Below are 17,486 nucleotides of genomic sequence, written 5' to 3'. Positions count from 1 at the left end.
ATCGATGCAGCGAAGGAGGAGATAGATCTGAACGAAACGGCCAGGAAGCAAGGGATAATGACAGAGGAAGAATTTCAAGCGGTTTTGGGTAAAGGGGATCGAATCGTGGTGAACCCTGAAGGGGTGGCTGAGGTATTGGACCTCGCATCCCAGGCAGTAGGGAAGGAGGAAGCAACAAAGAAAGCGGAAAAGTCGGAAAGGGTAGCCCACCAGTCAGTGGAGGAGAAGACAGACGGACAACCGGAAAGAGCCGAACAACTTGAAGAGGAGAGACGAGACCCAGAAACACCTCAAGAGGAAGCCTCAGTGGTGACTAAACCCAAACCAGTAAAGAGGAGGCTAGTGTTGAAAAACGACCCCAAGGCGGAAAGGCAGAAACCCCAAAGAGTGTCACAGAGATGTTTAGGGAAGTGGACGTCCAACAAGGCAGGAGCAAACACCGCAGCAGATGCAGTGGAGGTTTCGAGTGATGACGAGAAGACTACTCCTACAAAACCTGGGGAGGAGCCCTCGAATGCTAGCCAGGAGGACACCCAATTGGCAACAGGGACAGTATCAGCAACGCCGACTGACCAGGAGGAGAATACTGACAAGATGGCTGAGGGTCTAGACCTCGCATCAGAGTCAGTAGGTCGGGAGGAGGCAGCAAGAAGTAATACTAGTGCCCGCATGGTGGCCGAGCCTACCGCCCAGGAGGACATTTCAACACAAGCCAACGAGGAAGCAGAGGCAATGGATGTCGAAGAAACTAAGAGAATTCAGGAAAGGAAAAGGAAGGGGAAAGCTCCTGTAATAACGAAACAAGTGATGAAGAAGCAGCGCACTACCAATGCAAGCATAGTGATCAGAGAGCCAGAAGAGAAAGAGAGATCGAGTGACACAGACTACACTTCCAGCGAGGATTCTGACTCAGAGAGTGATATCTCTCTGGAAGGAGAAGACTGTCACGAGCAGCAGCTCCCAGACAACCACTTTGAACTAGTCCACCCAACGGTAGAAAGGATCGTGTACCGGCGGTGGAGGGTAACGCTCACTGATGAGCTTATGGAGGACATGAAGCACTTCGACACCCAAAAGCTTCAGGACGCATTTGACGACAAGGATGACAGTAGCAAACAAGTCAAATGCGGAAAGGTACTCCATATACCCTCTTTGGATGAGTTGTCTGTACGTGATTCTTTCCTGGCCAGTATAGAGGCATTGGGCTTTGAATGGCTGTTAGATAATAGGGACCCAGAGATATCTGTGAGATTAGCGAAGGAGTTTTTCACCACGTTTAGGTTCCAAGTAACCACAGACCTAGACGAGGTGTCAATCTCCTTTAGGATATTCGGTGGTGAACTGTCGATGAGTTTGATAGAGTGGACTGTCAGATTGGGAATGTGTAGCCTGGAGGAGGCTATAGGGCCGGACTGGAGAAGCCGTGAGAGGGGGGTAACGAGGCGTCATATAGAATTTGAGCCCCAGGAAGCCTGGGAGGAGTTAACCCACCCCAATGCTGGCCAGTTTGCCTCCACAAAATCCAGATCCACCCACTTCAACAATTCCATGCTACGGTTGGTGCAGCTCTACTTAGGCTACAACCTGCTGGGGCAGAGTAACTCGGCCGCCAGAACGTCCATGACAGAATTGTACCTAGTGTGGTGTGCCAAGCGTGGAAGAAAACTACACTTGGGATTTTGGACAGCCTACCAATGCCATCTAATAGCCACCTACCCAGCCAGAAACTTGTCCCTCTGCAACATCCTAGGAGCCTTCGTGCGCAACAACATCATCATAACAGAGGCAGAGGACCTGTCTCCAATGTACATGGTCGACGCTCCTGGCCTATTTGAGGTACCCTTCTTTGTCCGCACCAACTTGGTATATTATAGAGAAGGAGTACCCCAGTTCTACCCAATGGGAGAAGCCCCTGGGGGAAGGGCACAACAAGGCCAGGAGGTGCAAGCTGCCCCGATCGACCAAGCGCAGAGGCTGAGGCAAGAGAATCTGGAGCGGGCAGTGACTGAGCTGGCTGAGGAGAATAGACAATCGCGAGCAGAGATGGCGAAATTGACAGCCCTAATGGAGAACGTACTAAAGGAGTTGGCAAGAGGAAAAGCAAGCAATGAAGCTGGACCAAGCGGACATGGAGGACAAGAAGCTGGAACAACCGGACCTGAGGAAGAGGAAGATGATGAGCAAGAGGAGGATGACGACAACCAAACCGGACCTGCTGAGGAAGAACCAACGGACCCACCTGCACAGAACCCTGCACCACGAAGGAGCAGGAGGAACATCTGATCGAACCACCCCAACTGACCAGTTAGTTTTTCTTTTTAATTTTTTTAGTGTCTCTTTTATTTTGTTATTATATCTTTCTTTGGTGCATATGTTATAATGTTTTTCTTTGTGTTTAGTCTTGAGCATGTTACCTCACACTTAGTCTACTGCGTAGTCTAAGTGTGAGGAGTTTATATGTTTATATTTCATGTTTGTAAATATGTTGTTCTGTTCCGTGCATCTATGTTTATATCTGAAAATCTCCCACTTAGCCTATTGCATAGTCTAAGTGTGAGAAGTTTTTAGATATAATATGTGTTTGTTATAAGTGTGTGTCCGTCATACTAGCCATTCCCACTTTTTACTTCACAGCCCGTATCTGGGGCAGACACTTGTGAACTGAGAGGGGGGAGCAAATGGCCAGTATGACATGTATATATGTGTTATTTGAGTCAGTACATGTTAGTTTTTTTTAGGGTTTGTTGGGTCTATGAATTATGTGTTATGTTTTATGAATGGGCTTAAAACTCAACTGCCTCGAACTGACGGTGAGGGGAATTGAGGGAGATAAGACATGCCGGAAAACGGAAATCACCCCCTCTAGTAACCCCTAGTCAGTATAGATGATGCGAGTATGAAGGAAAAACCCAACCCTTAGGTCAGACACGAAAGTCCTCTTAAAAGGTGAGTTAAAGGCCTAGGGTGGAACCACTTTCCACTAAATACTGAAAAAAAGAAGAGAGGCTACCACATGATGTCTAGGGCAAGGTGACCGCGTGTAGCAAACCCTGAAGGCAGTAGGAAACCCCCCCCCCCCCATAAAAAAAAATAAAAAAATAAAAAAATAAAAAAAAAATAAAAACCTACCCTTAGAACCCCACTTTCTAGCCTGATTTATATCCCGAAATAAACCATCAACCACTGGAACTGTGTGCGTGCAAGGCATGAGGCAAGGAGGCAACTGACAAGGAGGACATACAAAAAGGAACCAGCTGAAGAAGAGAAAAACAAAGAAAGAAGCAGAAAATCGATCTGCAGTTACCAGATCCAAAAAAATAGAAGAAGGAATAAGGGTGGCGAAGCCACAGTAAGAAAAGTTGAAGAAAATGGTCGCAGATACTTGACCACAAAAGACGAAGGAGGAAGAAGGAATAAGGGTGGCGAAGCCACAAGGAAGCTACTGACCAGTTGGAGGCCAATGTCAGAAATTGTCCGGCCGAAGAAGAAGCCCTAGCCAGAAGCCCGAATGCACACAGTTCTCCCTCATCAAAGTAAATAGTTAGTTTTTGAACTTAGAGCCTTAGGGACAACTACCCCAAACGCTACAAGCCACTTGCCCCATTACAAGCCTTAAAAGACCTTCGGGAGCTGCATGTGAGATCTGAGTCCGAAACATCTGTGGTCTAGCATTGAGAGAAACAGTCCTAACATCCCCTGTGAGGAGTGAGTGACTGAGTGAACCCAGTGTTTGGCCTAGGATTGGGTGATCGTGATAAGCAGATATACTGACTGGGGAAGAAAAGGGGGGCGGCGGAAGTTCAAGGCTGCCTAAGGCCGGATTGCACCTGATCTCGAGGGGAAGGGTGGTTGAAAATATAGCATGTTCTGTGTGTTTAAGTTAACTATATGTGTATGTGTTTGTGTCGTTAGTGTTTTCTTTTCTTTTGCGTCAGAGTCTTGAGTCTAGCTAGGTAGAGTCGGTCAGGGGGAGTAACCAGGCTCGAATTCGACTTATTTCCTTTTGTTTGTCTTCACGCTTGAGGACAAGCATGTGGTAAGTGTGAGCAGTTTGATAAGTCGTATTCTAAGCCTTGGTTACTGGTCAGTATGTCGTGAAATACATGTATTATCTGCAAAATAGTTGCTTAAGTGTGCAGGATTGAAGGATCCAAGTCAGTCGGTGACGATTCGTGTGACGCAAGTGAAAAGGGCACTAGAAGGGTGCGATACTGACCAGAATGCATGCCAGAGAAAAGGCTCGAGATGGAGAAGGAGGATAGCTGGGATGATTATTTTACAAGGGCAAAAAGGTCAAAGTGCGGGAGAAGTCTACCCTAAAAGCAAGGGCAAGCCTCCCTATAAAAGAAGCCATTTGGAGAGAGAGAAGGAGTTCGGTTCGGAGTTTGACAATCACACTTAGTAGAATTCTCTCTAGAAGATCCATCCTTCAGCATTATCTTACCTCTCGTTCCTCGCCACAGCTATGGTCACTTGACGTCCAAGAGTCTGCCGAAGAAGTCATCAGTTCGCCTTTCCAGCCAGTTATCGCAGTAGTATAGTAGTATCATCGCCCGGAGTGGCACAAACAATCTTAATCGCTTTCTTAGTTTAAAGTTTACTTTTGTTCATTGCTAGTTATTTGCAAACACTCATCGTTGTTGCTCTTTTGAAGTACCTTGTTAATTTCCAGCCTTTACATTATGAAGTTTCTATTTCGCATGTCACTTTGGTTTGAGTTTGCTTCATTCTGCCTAGGGAAGTTAGATTTAGTCATTGCTTTCAATTTCTAAGTTTCATTTCTTGTCGAGAGCTGTTGATTTGAAGTTGTAGCTAAGTTAGTCAAGTTTTCGTGCATGAGTTTCTTTCCTGCGCCGTGATTACCACCTTGCATGTCAGTCAGTAGAAGTAAAGGTTGCAGTTTACCGTTTAACTCAAGTTTAAGCATTTTAATCGATGGATCTCGAGTTTGAATTTGTGAATCTGAAGTTCAGTCATGGTGTTTGTGTTTATCTAAATTCTGTCAATACTTGGTGAAGAAGAAAACGTCAAAATCAACTTTAATTGGTCCACTTTTACTTTTAAGTTACTTTTACTTTTGTTCCCTACTTTTCAGATGTACTGCCCAGATCTGTCAGAAAGCCCCAGCCATCAGATACACCTTGTTACTTAATTTTCCCTTTTTAGTAACTGTCCACTTTCCATATGTCTCTGATACACCTTGTCTCCCATTCTCACGAACACTTCCCCCATGTCTGTTATTTCTCCGCCTACTAGTCAGTATTGTACTACCTTTGTTTCCTGTCTAGGTAAATCTCAACCCAAGCGTGGTAGCTAACAACACACCCAGGAAAGTCACCACAGTTATCTAAACGTGTCCATCCTCGTGGGATTCGACCCTTACCTCCGCTATACTAATCAGTAAAAGTGGGTTGAGGAAATTTGTTTGAAGTCAGGTCTCGGTCGTCGTATCAACGACTCAGCTGGGTCGGGAATCTCTTCCTGATCAGTTGGAATACACTCTAATTTCACATACGAACCATTGAGGATAAACAACCTAGTGCACTTCAGTGAGCACAAACTTGTACTCTTCTGCTGTGTGAACGATATCCAAATTTTGTTTCCATTCTATGTAATTTTGGCCCTCGAGTTTGTTTTCTTTGAAAATTGCAGAAAGAGTATATAAAAGACATCTTGACGAATTTTATTGCACTGCAAAGAGAAAAATTTACTATTTGTCATAAACTTATGTAAGGAAATTGAGTAGATTAACCATAAAACTTTTCAAAATCTTACAACAGCAAAATTAATAAATTCTACCCTCCAGAGGAGGTTAATACGCATTAGAATTTTGACAATTTTACTGGTCACAACACCGACGAATAGTCCAGAGACCACAAAATGGCATGGCCGCCTAATGTTGCCTAAGCACGACTATTAGATTTAGCATTACAGAATTTTATCTCTACAACACAATTCCATGACAATGTTCATGTGCTGATAATAAAATCAAGCTATCTCATAAATTCTGATTGAACTCTGAAACTCGTAGTTCCTTAGGATTATCGTCCCCACGGAGCAGGTGGCGATAATTTTGGAACCACTTTCTAGTTCATTCTATTTATTATGTGAGAAGTCCGCCCTTATGAATTTACTGTTTCATAGGATTATTGTCCCCACAGAGCGGGTGACGATAATATTAGAAACTAGCTTCACAAAATTTGGCAGTCCAACCGATGGAGACCATATATAAACTTTAAGTTCATAATTATCCCTTAGATATTTGGGTTATGGTTTTTCATTAATTATATTTTAGCCTAAAGGCAGATTAAGACTAACTAAATTATGTTGGTATTAAAATTTGGCAGTCCAACCGATGGAGACCATATATAAACTTTAAGTTCATAATTACCCTTAGATATTTGGGTTATGGTTTTTCATTAATTATCCTTTAGCCTAAAGGCAGATTAAGACTAACTAAATTATGTTAGAAATTAATTAATCTAGAATTTAATTCTTATTCATGTCATACTATAAGATATATCTAAAATAAAGTACATTATTTAAATCTTAATTAGACATGAAAAATTAAATTCATATAATATCCAGGTTCAAGATTAGGAAGAAAATAATTATATTATTTAATGTAATCTTACATATCTATCCTAATAAGGATTCAAGATATATATAATAATTTGAAAACTATTAAATTATTCTTATCTATTTCATCTAGGATATAAATATTCCATAGATATAGAAAATAATCAAAATATTCCTAAAATCTAGGGAAATCTTCCCAAAATATTTTATTAAATAATATTATTTTTAATAATATCTTTTAATTTAGGAATTAAATAATTATTAAAATAATCATTCATCGTTATCTCGTTGTTCGAGGTTTGCACGAATCAACGAAGAAGAAGATACGCCAACGATTGCCTCGCCGGAACGGCCAGGTCACCGTCCGACGATCGCCGGCAGACTGCGCTGGAGACGCGACTGCTTCCTTTCTACCCTTTTTCTGGCGTATAAACGCCGCGACTTCCTCCGCCGTCATCGAAGAGCACGCGGCCGAAACCGCGATGCTCCGGCAGACTACCCATCTCCGCCGTCGACCTTGCGTGTACCAGCAGCATCCGCACGAGGCGGTCCGGTTCGGCGTCGTGCAACTTAGGGTTCGACTAGGGTTTCGATTAGGGTTAGGGTTAGGGTTAGCGCGGTGGAGAGAAGCCGCTGCTCTCGGACGAGCAGCGAGCTCGTTCGCTCTCCACCACCGTTGATCACCGTTCAAACTGTGAAAAGTCGGTGCCGCGGTCTCGCCGACGGCGTGGACGTGCCCATGCACGTATTCACGTCGCCGGATGATCGCTTCGAAGCTCCCACTGATCAGTCACGTTTTTGTGGGGTTCGCCGGGACCGGCGGTCATGCCAGCAGCGTGCACGAGACCACCCTCGTCTGCATGTCGCCGGCCGATCGCCTCCCTCACTCCCACTCAACTCGACAACCCTCTTCGATCGCATGTAGTATGATTTGTCCCGGCTCAAGCGCCGGCGAATCGCACATCTCGCACAATCGAGAGTTCAAGTTCTATAATTCGAATGTTCTTGAGTTCATCATGCATAAAAATTAAACAATAAAACAAGAACATGCTTTGAAATCAAATAACACATGCACGCATGAATTTCGCGAAATTTAAATCCAAATAATCAGCCAAAGGCTGGCTCTGATACCAATTGAAGGAACTGGCGGCGGAAGCAGTTTTTGCGTGGGATTATCATAATTTAATAATTATTAATCGAGCAAATAAATCACATAATAATCAGATCTATTTAGCAGATTATTTAGACAAAATCTATTCGCGTAATTCTCACATGTATCATGCTCATAACTTAAATTAATCATGCTTTAAGAATATTGAAACCTAAAACATGCTTTTCTACAGAGCAGAAATAATACCTAATTAATTCTCCAAAGAATTGATGATGGCTAGCAGCTTCTCCACGTAATGCTTTGAATACTAGACCACGGATCTTCTCTCTTGTTCCCGAACTGTACTCCAATATCAGTGTGGACTGATCTCACCGGAATACTAGGACTTAAATAAAGAAGACAGAAATTCTACTCCACGGAGGAGAAGGAAAAATCGCCCAACTCCTATTAGGGGGGGGCGGGGACGAAAATTTGAGAGGAAAAATAATGAGTTGTGTTATTTTTCTTTCTCATTTATTCTCCTATTTATATTAAGTTCCTTTTGGGTCCAGATAGGGATCTATGGAAGGTTTTGGATATGGGCTCATCCAATTTACTTTTTACTAATTAAATTGAACCCACAATTTAATATAAGCTTTAATTGGAATATTACGAGCAACCACTACAGAAGTAATATTGAACTCTCCCCATCCAAATATGTAATTATAAGTAATCCGGGTTTCCGTTTTAATTTTCATTTCCTGTGCTTAAGATAAAAATGTCCATTAATTAATTAATGTCTGCTATGGACTTAATTAATTAATTTCTTATTTATTCCAACAGTGGACTTAGCATGAAACGCTTTTTTATTATTCATAAAGTGATCAAACTCCAACTAGCTAGGTTCCAAATAATAAAACCTTGTTTCGCGCTCCTCTTGAGGACATCATCAAATGAGACTCGCCTCGCGCATGATTCAACATAATAGTAATCCTAGCACCGCTAGATATTAATCACCACTACCCAATATATCAGGATTATTGGGTTACAAAAAACCCGCACCATTTGATAAGTCAAAGTAATGCATAATCAATACCGTATGCTCAATACTAACCTACATTGATTAAGAAATAAATATTTATCAAGACCTCGCCTTTCAGTAGATAGCCCAAGGACAAGTCTTGCTGTTAGATCCGTTCAGTGCTATACCACACCAATGTCATCTTATTTCAGTAAGGCTTAGAAATATGTGGACTAACATTTCAACCTTTCACGATGGATAGTCTAATTCCATATAGGTTGTGAAATTCTTCTTTGTAACATCCCTACTCCAAAACCTATATTATTTTGTACATAGGTATTATAAAAATTAATATCTAAGAGAATAGTCAGTATAGTTAATAGTCTATGAATTGGAGTCTTTTAAAATACTTCCAAATTAATAAAATTATATACATATATATCATATGTATTATCTCAAATAGTTATGAAATAGTAGTAGCTTATTTACGTATGTGCATGTACGCGTACAGATATAAGTAGTGTGATAGAATTAACTTAATTTAATAAAATATATGCTCATATATTTACAGCAGGGTATACACGTGTATTTATGAGAAATAGGTTAGTCACCCAATTTCTATGCTGATTTTTTTAACGTATCTATACGTGTACATCACCTAATAATGAGGTGTACTGTGTACACAGTGTTTGCCATTTTCATGTAAATCATCCCATTAAGTCGGTTATATGTATATTGTACTATATAATATAAGAATCTCTCGGAGAAAAAGGAGCAGAGAAGAAAGAATGAAAAAAATAGTGTCTGACTCCTCCGGCTATACAAAGTTGTGGATAAAGAAAGAGAATTTGGAAAGAGAATTTGGGTGTTTGATTATACATTGTCATCCTGTTACAATCAGATGTGTATAAATCACACTTTTAATTTTACATGCGTTATATGATTAATTGTTATGTGTTAAATTGAAGTGAATAATTGGATTATACGATAGTGATACTGATATGATATGTGTTTAATTGTGATGATGGGGATATATGCTTGGTGCAATAAATATATTAATAGTATATTATATTGGAATTATGTAGTGGAATATGCTATGAATATGTGATTTGATATGGTTTGCATATGGTATTGGAATTAATTGAATCATTTGATTAAAGAGGATCAGATATAATGACTATATCTGTGATAGTCATGTCTTGGATCTGAAATCATAGTGGAAATATTGGGACCTTCGGGTCAAATCATATTGGGACCTACAGGTCAAATCATAGTGGGACCTTCAGATCAAATCATAGTGGCATATTGGAAATCTCGGGCAGATACCATGCTTGAACTATCACAGAAGAATAAAATGAACAGAGTGTCATATGCATATTTATATGAAATTATTTTAACATTTGTTGGTTATTGTTAACCGTATTAGTTAAAGAATATGTTTGATTGTTGGCATGTGGAATTAAAGGTAAGGTTTATATACACTGAGTTGTGGCTCATATAAACCACTAATATTTTTCAGGAATAAGATATCAATGATGCGTGGGTTGATATGAGTTACAGTTATTATAAGTGTAACATCCCGAATTTTCGAACCCTAATTTTAGAGCCCTAAAATTTATTATTGATGACGTGGGAGATGTGAATTATTTGCTAAATGAATTTATTGCATGAGTTTCCTTGACCGGGGAGTTTGAAAAGTCAAACTTGTTAATTAGATGATGTGGCATGTGATTTATTAAATTATGAGGTGAAATTTATTTGTTTAAGGGTGAGTGAGAATATTAGAGAAAAATTTCCATAAATGCTAGCCATCTACATATTGAGATTTTCGAACCCTTGGACTTTTGGAGAAGGAATTCTATTTTTTCGGATTTAATTTAATTCTTGGGATATTTATCCAAATTAAATCCAAAACCTAATTATTTCCTTATTTCTTGATGAGAAAATCGCACCCTATTATTTCTAAGGTGATTTTCGAAAATCACCTATTCTTGGGAAGGAAGAATTTATTTTGTTTTTATGGATCCCTTATTTGATTTCCTTCCATACCTAGAATTGAAATATTCTATCAAATCTTTCCAAACCTCAAGAGATCTTGCCATATCCTATTTTAGTTAATATTCAAAAATCTATGCCTTATTTAAGGCACATGTTACACTCCTATTTCTATGCTAATGGGGTAGGATTTTTATTTTTATTTTGCTCCGTGATATCTTATTCTACTCCGTAAAATATACCAAAACAAAATCATGGCTAATTAAGAAAATCCCATGATTTGTGCCTTAGAGCTTATTTTTGCCATTTCTTCTCCCCTACTCCATAATATTGTTTTATTTAATTGTGGAGAATAAATCTTACCAAATATTATATTCTATTTACCTAAAGATCTTGTTGAGCACTATAAATAAGAGAAGCCCCAACCCTAGCCCCCACATTTTTCGTCCTCTCTCTTCTCTACACTCTCTTAATTTTCTTCTACTTTTCTTCAATAATCCTTCAACCTTTGAGAAGAATTGAAGTTTGGTCCAAGAATTTTGAAGAACCAAGTCTAATACTTAATTCCTACCGTTCGTTTTTCTCATAAGCTGAAATCTCAGTTGCGAAGCCGGATAACAAAGGGAAGAACATACTTGAAACCTAAGCAGTCGAGGTGGACTTTATTCTTAAACTCTTTTATGTGCAAATTTATGAATGTGGAGAAATAAGGGTGGTTTAACTGTTATGCCATGCCTATGTCTGTTTTGTTGTGATATTGTGCGCTTGATGCCCAGTTTGAGAGTTCGCTCCATTGGGCTATAGGGCTATGGATATGTTTAAACGAATTCGGGTTTGAGTACGGACCGCAAACCCTACCAGGCTGTGTACACGAGTGGATCGGGAGCCGTCCTTGCTAGTCGGCCGGTCTCGTGGGCGAAAAGTGTGGCCACACTTTCGTCGCACCATGGAAAGATTGTGATTGTGGAATTTGATGAGAAAAGTGCTGAGTTATTTGACTGGCCAGTCTATGCAAAATATATTTTGTGATACTCGTGGTATTCTCTTATGACTGTTTAAAACTCGAGTTCACTTGCTAAGGGTGGCATAACTTATAAAACGTTTTGGCAACGAGTTCACTGAGTATTTCAAAATACTCAGCCCTGCATGTGTTTTCGTTATGTGCAGGTTGAACGATGACGAGCGGTGGTGGGTGTTGAGCATGTTAACTAATTAAGATGGATGTTTTTGAACTTCAAGCGTAGTTGTGTCTTCATACATAGCTGGTCTTTCTCTTGGTCGTTTTCCGCTGAAATTATTTGAAACACTTTAGTGTTTTTGAATATCTTGCACTCTCCTTTCGGTTTAGAGGCCTAAGACTATCTTGTGGTTTTTATCTTGGAAACTATGTCTTTCTCTTGAGATTCTTGATCGTAATTTATGATACCTTTCTTTTACTTATTTAAACTTCTAGGTTAAGTTGTGGTCAAAATTCTTTAAATGAAACCCTAGCCTATGTTGAATTCTTTAAGTCCGTTTTGGTAGCAGTCGCCGCATTTATTGTACCCTAGAAAGGCGACTGTTACAGTTGGTATCAGAGCCTCAGTTCCTTTCCGCTCTGGACCCAAGAGTCTTTGTTCAAAATATAGGAATTTATCCTTGTACTCTTATACTAATGAACTAAATATGGAAGGCTCAACACCGCAACTCGTCCCGTCCAAACATGGAGAAAGAGGTACAATGTATTACTATGATTTATGATTGAAATTTTATGTCCTTGAGAATTTCAGTGGAAAATGTATTTCTTTGTGAAAAGCATGCCTTAGAAATTGGATATATGGTGTGATTGTGAAGCGATGCTTCCCGAATGGTGATCTGTCAAGTATTGTATGCGAGTTTGTGAAATTGTGAGATGTGAAATGTGATTACTTGACTGCTACGAAGCAACTCCTATGTGAAATATGAAGTAAATACTATGGCCTTTGGAAAATGTGATGAAGTTATGAAACGGGAGACACTATGCAAATGTGTAATTGCTTTTGTTTAATAATGAGGCATGATGTATCACATATGGAGGTATGATTGTGAACACGTGTTGCTTGATGTTGAGATTTGTTAGTACATATTCAAACTGCAAGTTTAACTTGAAGGACGTACATGTTGATTACTTGGAAGGCGAAAATTTTAATGCATATATGGTTGAAAATATATGATTTTGAAATTATGAAGGCGAAGTATGACGCATGTGTAGTTGCAATTATGTGATTGTGAAATAGATGGACATGAACTGCATGAAGTTGGAAATGCGATTTTGTGGATGATGCATTGACTAAGTGCTAATCTTTGCATATATTAATATACGATGCTTGATATGCTACGGAACATCAAATGATTTATGTGGTGAAATATGCTATTCAAATAAACTTGTTAATTATGCAATATATGGATGAAGTTTGTGCGGTAATGGGGAACTTTTGAACTTTGTTGCGAATGTGATTACGTGAGATTTATGTTGAAATGTTGCGATGCTTAGATCTGGACTACTTGGAACCTAGCATGACTTAGTTATACGATCACAACGCTTATATCAACAGTAGTAACGCGGGATGACTAGTATAAGACTCCAAGCTATGCTTGAAATTATAGAGTGCCTAAGAAGTAGGCCAGACTGAACATGCTAGAACTTAGTTGTAGGTTGACAACTGCAGTATCACTTTCCTGAGTGATGGAACCAACAAAAAATATGTATACTTCGAACCTTGGTGTACCCTTACAATGGCGAGATCATACCCAAGATCTAATAAAACCATGCAGTCTTGCATGCCATGCCAAAGTGGCGACGCGACACAAATACGACGACGTTTACGACACATTAAGACCACGTGTATAATGGCAATCGAAAAGGCTATGTGACACGACAAGAAGAAGACTTTGAAGATGCGACCATCAAATTTAGTTATTTTCGACGATACGATGAATCCCGACTTGGAATCCACGGTTTCATAGAACGACGTTTCCATGATCAGGCTCGGGAGAGTTGTGCGAGGGAGTGCAACCTTCGTAGTTAGAATGACCGATTTATTTTAAATCAACAGTACTTACTTGGATCCTAAGTTCTTTTCGGGAAGTTTTGAATAACCATGAATCCTTATCTATTTAAACACCTCGTTTGACTCACAATTTGCAGGTGATACCCATTATTTCTTTTCCTATATCGAGTCATGACTCACTTGGCTTGAAATTGTGTTTGTCCTTGTAACTTTGGACCTCTTGCTTGAGTAGTATTCGTCAAATTCATAGAACGATATTTGATTTTATGAGCTTCCGTCTTTGAACCTCATTCCTAAAGTTGTTGTAGTTATGACCTTCGGTATGATCACATCTCCAGACCTGTTTTTCTTCAAAGGATGAAATATTCTTCTTGGAACTTTGGTTCACCCCTTTATTTTGTAACCATATTTGTAGCAAACTCTTTTTGGCTGAAGTGAAATTCTTTTTAGCTCGGTTCCACTACATATTTTGTTTCACACCCAATGATTTTTTTTCTTTCTTCAACATCAAGTTAAGGCTATCATGTTCTCTTCTTCTTTAACGGTTCTGAAAAGTTCCAATCACTTTGAGTTGCCCTCAACAAACCCGTTGAACCATTATTAGTGCTACTTCATGACATTTGTCTATATTTCTAAATTCTGACGCGACTGATTGTTTTCAGCCTTGACATGTTTGATCAATAACCGCTGTCCGAAATTTTTGCAAATTTTGATCGGGCAATCTGGTATGGGATTTAAGATTTCTAAAGCTTTTATTCACCTTACCATTTTACTTTCGCATTTGCGTTATTCCTTTTCGTTCGTTTTACTGAGACCCCTTTGAGACCATATTTTTGAGATTTATGGGAATTCGCACCTGCTTATTATATTACCTTGCAATGAGCTTTTCCCACTCTTTTCTACCTTGTTGCGTGAATGTGGGAATTCGCACCTTCTTATTATCTTATCTTGCAATGAGCCATTTCCACTCTTTACTACCTTATTTCGTGAATGTACTTGCCCATTTTGTTTTCTCCAAGAACCTTTCATCTTGTTGTGCAACTGTCCCATGTCCTTTCTTGCGCAACTGTCTTCTTTCAATGCTGCTGTGTGATCATTCCTTGAACCCTACTTATAGGAAGAATCATAATTTTACAAGTGCATCAGAATGGGTTTCACCCTGTTTTCATGACCCATCCCATGTTCTTTCGAGCTCTCATCAGAATTTAAATTCTCAAGCTCTATGGGTTTTTCTTGATACCTCTAAACTATTTAATTCTCAGAATGGACGAGTTATGTTCAATGGAACTTAGTCCTCGCTCAGTTTCAAACCAATTGTCAATGATGAGATTTGAAAGTGTCGAGCTAGATATGTTATTTTTGTTTCCTTGATAAAGTTTGGAGCCTTTCCGATGAAAGACATTTTGTGGTGCTTCCTCGAATTGAAATCGGTACATATCCAAGTTAAGACTGTTTGATTAAAATTTGAGTTCTTAATACATATTCTGAGTTCTTGGTGCGACACGGCAAGGGAAGGGGAAAGCTTAAATCTTTTAGGATACATGTGGGAAATAAGTTCTACAAACAGACACGCGCTGAAATGATACACCAACAAGAGGTGTAGACATGGCCAATAGAGCGAGACGAGAAATATTTCGCATTTACGAACTGCTCATATCGAGCTGTTAGGAAATCGAATGTTGTGTTATAGAATTTTCCCGAACTTGCTCGAACGTAGAAATCGTACTAGGAGAACTTAGGTTAGTTGATCACGATCTGCGAGTTATGGCGATGGGAGATATCGACGTAATCTTAGGAATGGACTGGTTGACCGCGAACTTCACGACGATTCGTTGTAAGGAGAGGCAGATATCCCTAGAAGCCCCGGAAAAAGAACCCATCGTATACCATGGAATCTCGATGAACCGGCGAACCGCTATCATCTCAGCGCTACAAGCCGCCCCGATCAGATAAGTTAGCTAGGATCTACATACAAGAAATCGTGCGATTACATGAAGTCCCAGTGACGATTACGCCCGATCATGACTCGAAGTTCACCTCGAAATTCTGGATTATCCTACAACGCGAACTAGGAACCTGATTAAACTTTAGCACGACATTCCACCCACAGTCCGACGGACAATCCGAAAGGACGATTCAGACTCTCGAAGACATGCTAAGGGCCGTGGTGCCCGACCGAGGTGGAAGTTGGGAGACTGCACTACCTTTGAGCGAATTCGCTTACAACAACAGCTTTCAGGCAATGATCAACATGGCGTCGTACGAAGCAGTATATGCCAGAAAGTGTAAATCACCGCTATACTAGGATGAGGTTGGCGAACGAAGGGTACTCGGACCCGATGCCGTTGAAGAGATGGTCGAAATCGTTCGACAAATCCGCGCGAAAATGAAAGAAGCCCGGGACAGGCAAAAGTCTTACGCTGACGTCCGACGAACCGACTTACAATTCCAAACCGGCGATAAAGTTTTCCTCAAGGTATCCCCATCGAAAGGGATAACGCGTTTTGGGGTTAAAGGGAAACTGAAACCACGTTTTATCGGACCGCACGAAATCTTAGAAAGAATAGGACCCGTTGCGTATCTATTGGCGCTACCCCCAAGCCTTGGGAACGTACACAACGTTTTCCATGTGTCACAGCTGCAGAAGTACGTGTTCGATCCGAAGCACGTGATTCACTACAAGGGAGTTGCGTTGAATCCGGACTTGAGCTACGAGGAGAGACCCCAGATGATCCTAGACCGTAAGGTTCAAACCCTAAGAAACAAATTTGTCGCCTCAGTGAAAATACTTTGGAGAAATCACGGACACGAGAAAGCCACGTGGGAGCTTGAGAACAAGATGATGGAACTATACCCCGAACTCTTCCCTTGAAGGTACCAAATTTCAGGATGAAATTTCTTTTAAGAGTGGTAGGATGTAACATCCCGAATTTCCGAACCCTAATTTTAGAGCCCTAAAATTTATTATTGATGACGTGGGAGATGTGAATTATTTGCTAAATGAATTTATTGCATGAGTTTCCTTGACCGGGGAGTTTGAAAAGTCAAACTTGTTAATTAGGTGATGTGGCATGTGATTTATTAAATTATGAGGTGAAATTTATTTGTTTAAGGGTGAGTGAGAATATTAGAGAAAAATTTCCATAAATGCTAGCCATCTACATATTGAGATTTTCGAACCCTTGGACTTTTGGAGAAGGAATTCTATTTTTTCGGATTTAATTTAATACTTGGGATATTTATCCAAATTAAATCCAAAACCTAATTATTTCCTTATTTCTTGATGAGAAAATCGCACCCTATTATTTCTAAGGTGATTTTCGAAAATCACCTATTCTTGGGAAGGAAGAATTTATTTTGTTTTTATGGATCCCTTATTTCATTTCCTTCCATACCTAGGATTAAAATATTCTATCAAATCTTTCCACACCTCAAGAGATCTTGCCATATCCTATTTTAGTTAATATTCAAAAATCTATGCCTTATTTAAGGCACATGTTACACGCCTATTTCTATGCCAATGGGGTAGGATTTTTGTTTTTATTTTGCTCCGTGATATCTTATTCTACTCCGTAAAATATACCAAAACAAAATCTTGGCTAATTAAGAAGCCAAATTTTCGAAAATCCCATGATTTGTGCCTTAGAACTTATTTTTGGTATTTCTTCTCCCCTACTCCATAATATTGTTTTATTTAATTGTGGAGAATAAATCTTACCAAATATTATATTTTATTTACCTAAAGATCTTGTTGAGCACTATAAATAAGAGA

General features: G+C 39.8%; 1 protein-coding gene across 1 annotated transcript; it reads left to right on the top strand.

Moving 5' to 3' along the window:
- Positions 1-1,044: 1,044 nt before the first annotated feature.
- Positions 1,045-16,586, top strand: LOC148928464 (uncharacterized). Its single transcript, XM_089056686.1, has 2 exons — positions 1,045-1,941; positions 16,353-16,586. The coding sequence occupies exons 1-2, from the start codon at positions 1,045-1,047 to the stop codon at positions 16,584-16,586; spliced, it is 1,131 nt and encodes a 376-aa protein (XP_088912812.1).
- Positions 16,587-17,486: the final 900 nt, after the last annotated feature.

This window comes from Salvia hispanica, chromosome 4 (genome assembly GCF_029641045.1).
Source record: "Salvia hispanica isolate PSC_SH4W2 chromosome 4, Shi_PSC_v1, whole genome shotgun sequence".
NCBI lineage: Eukaryota > Viridiplantae > Streptophyta > Magnoliopsida > Lamiales > Lamiaceae > Salvia > Salvia hispanica.
The sequence above is the reverse complement of the archived record's forward strand: the minus strand, read 5'-3'. Positions and strand labels throughout refer to the sequence as shown.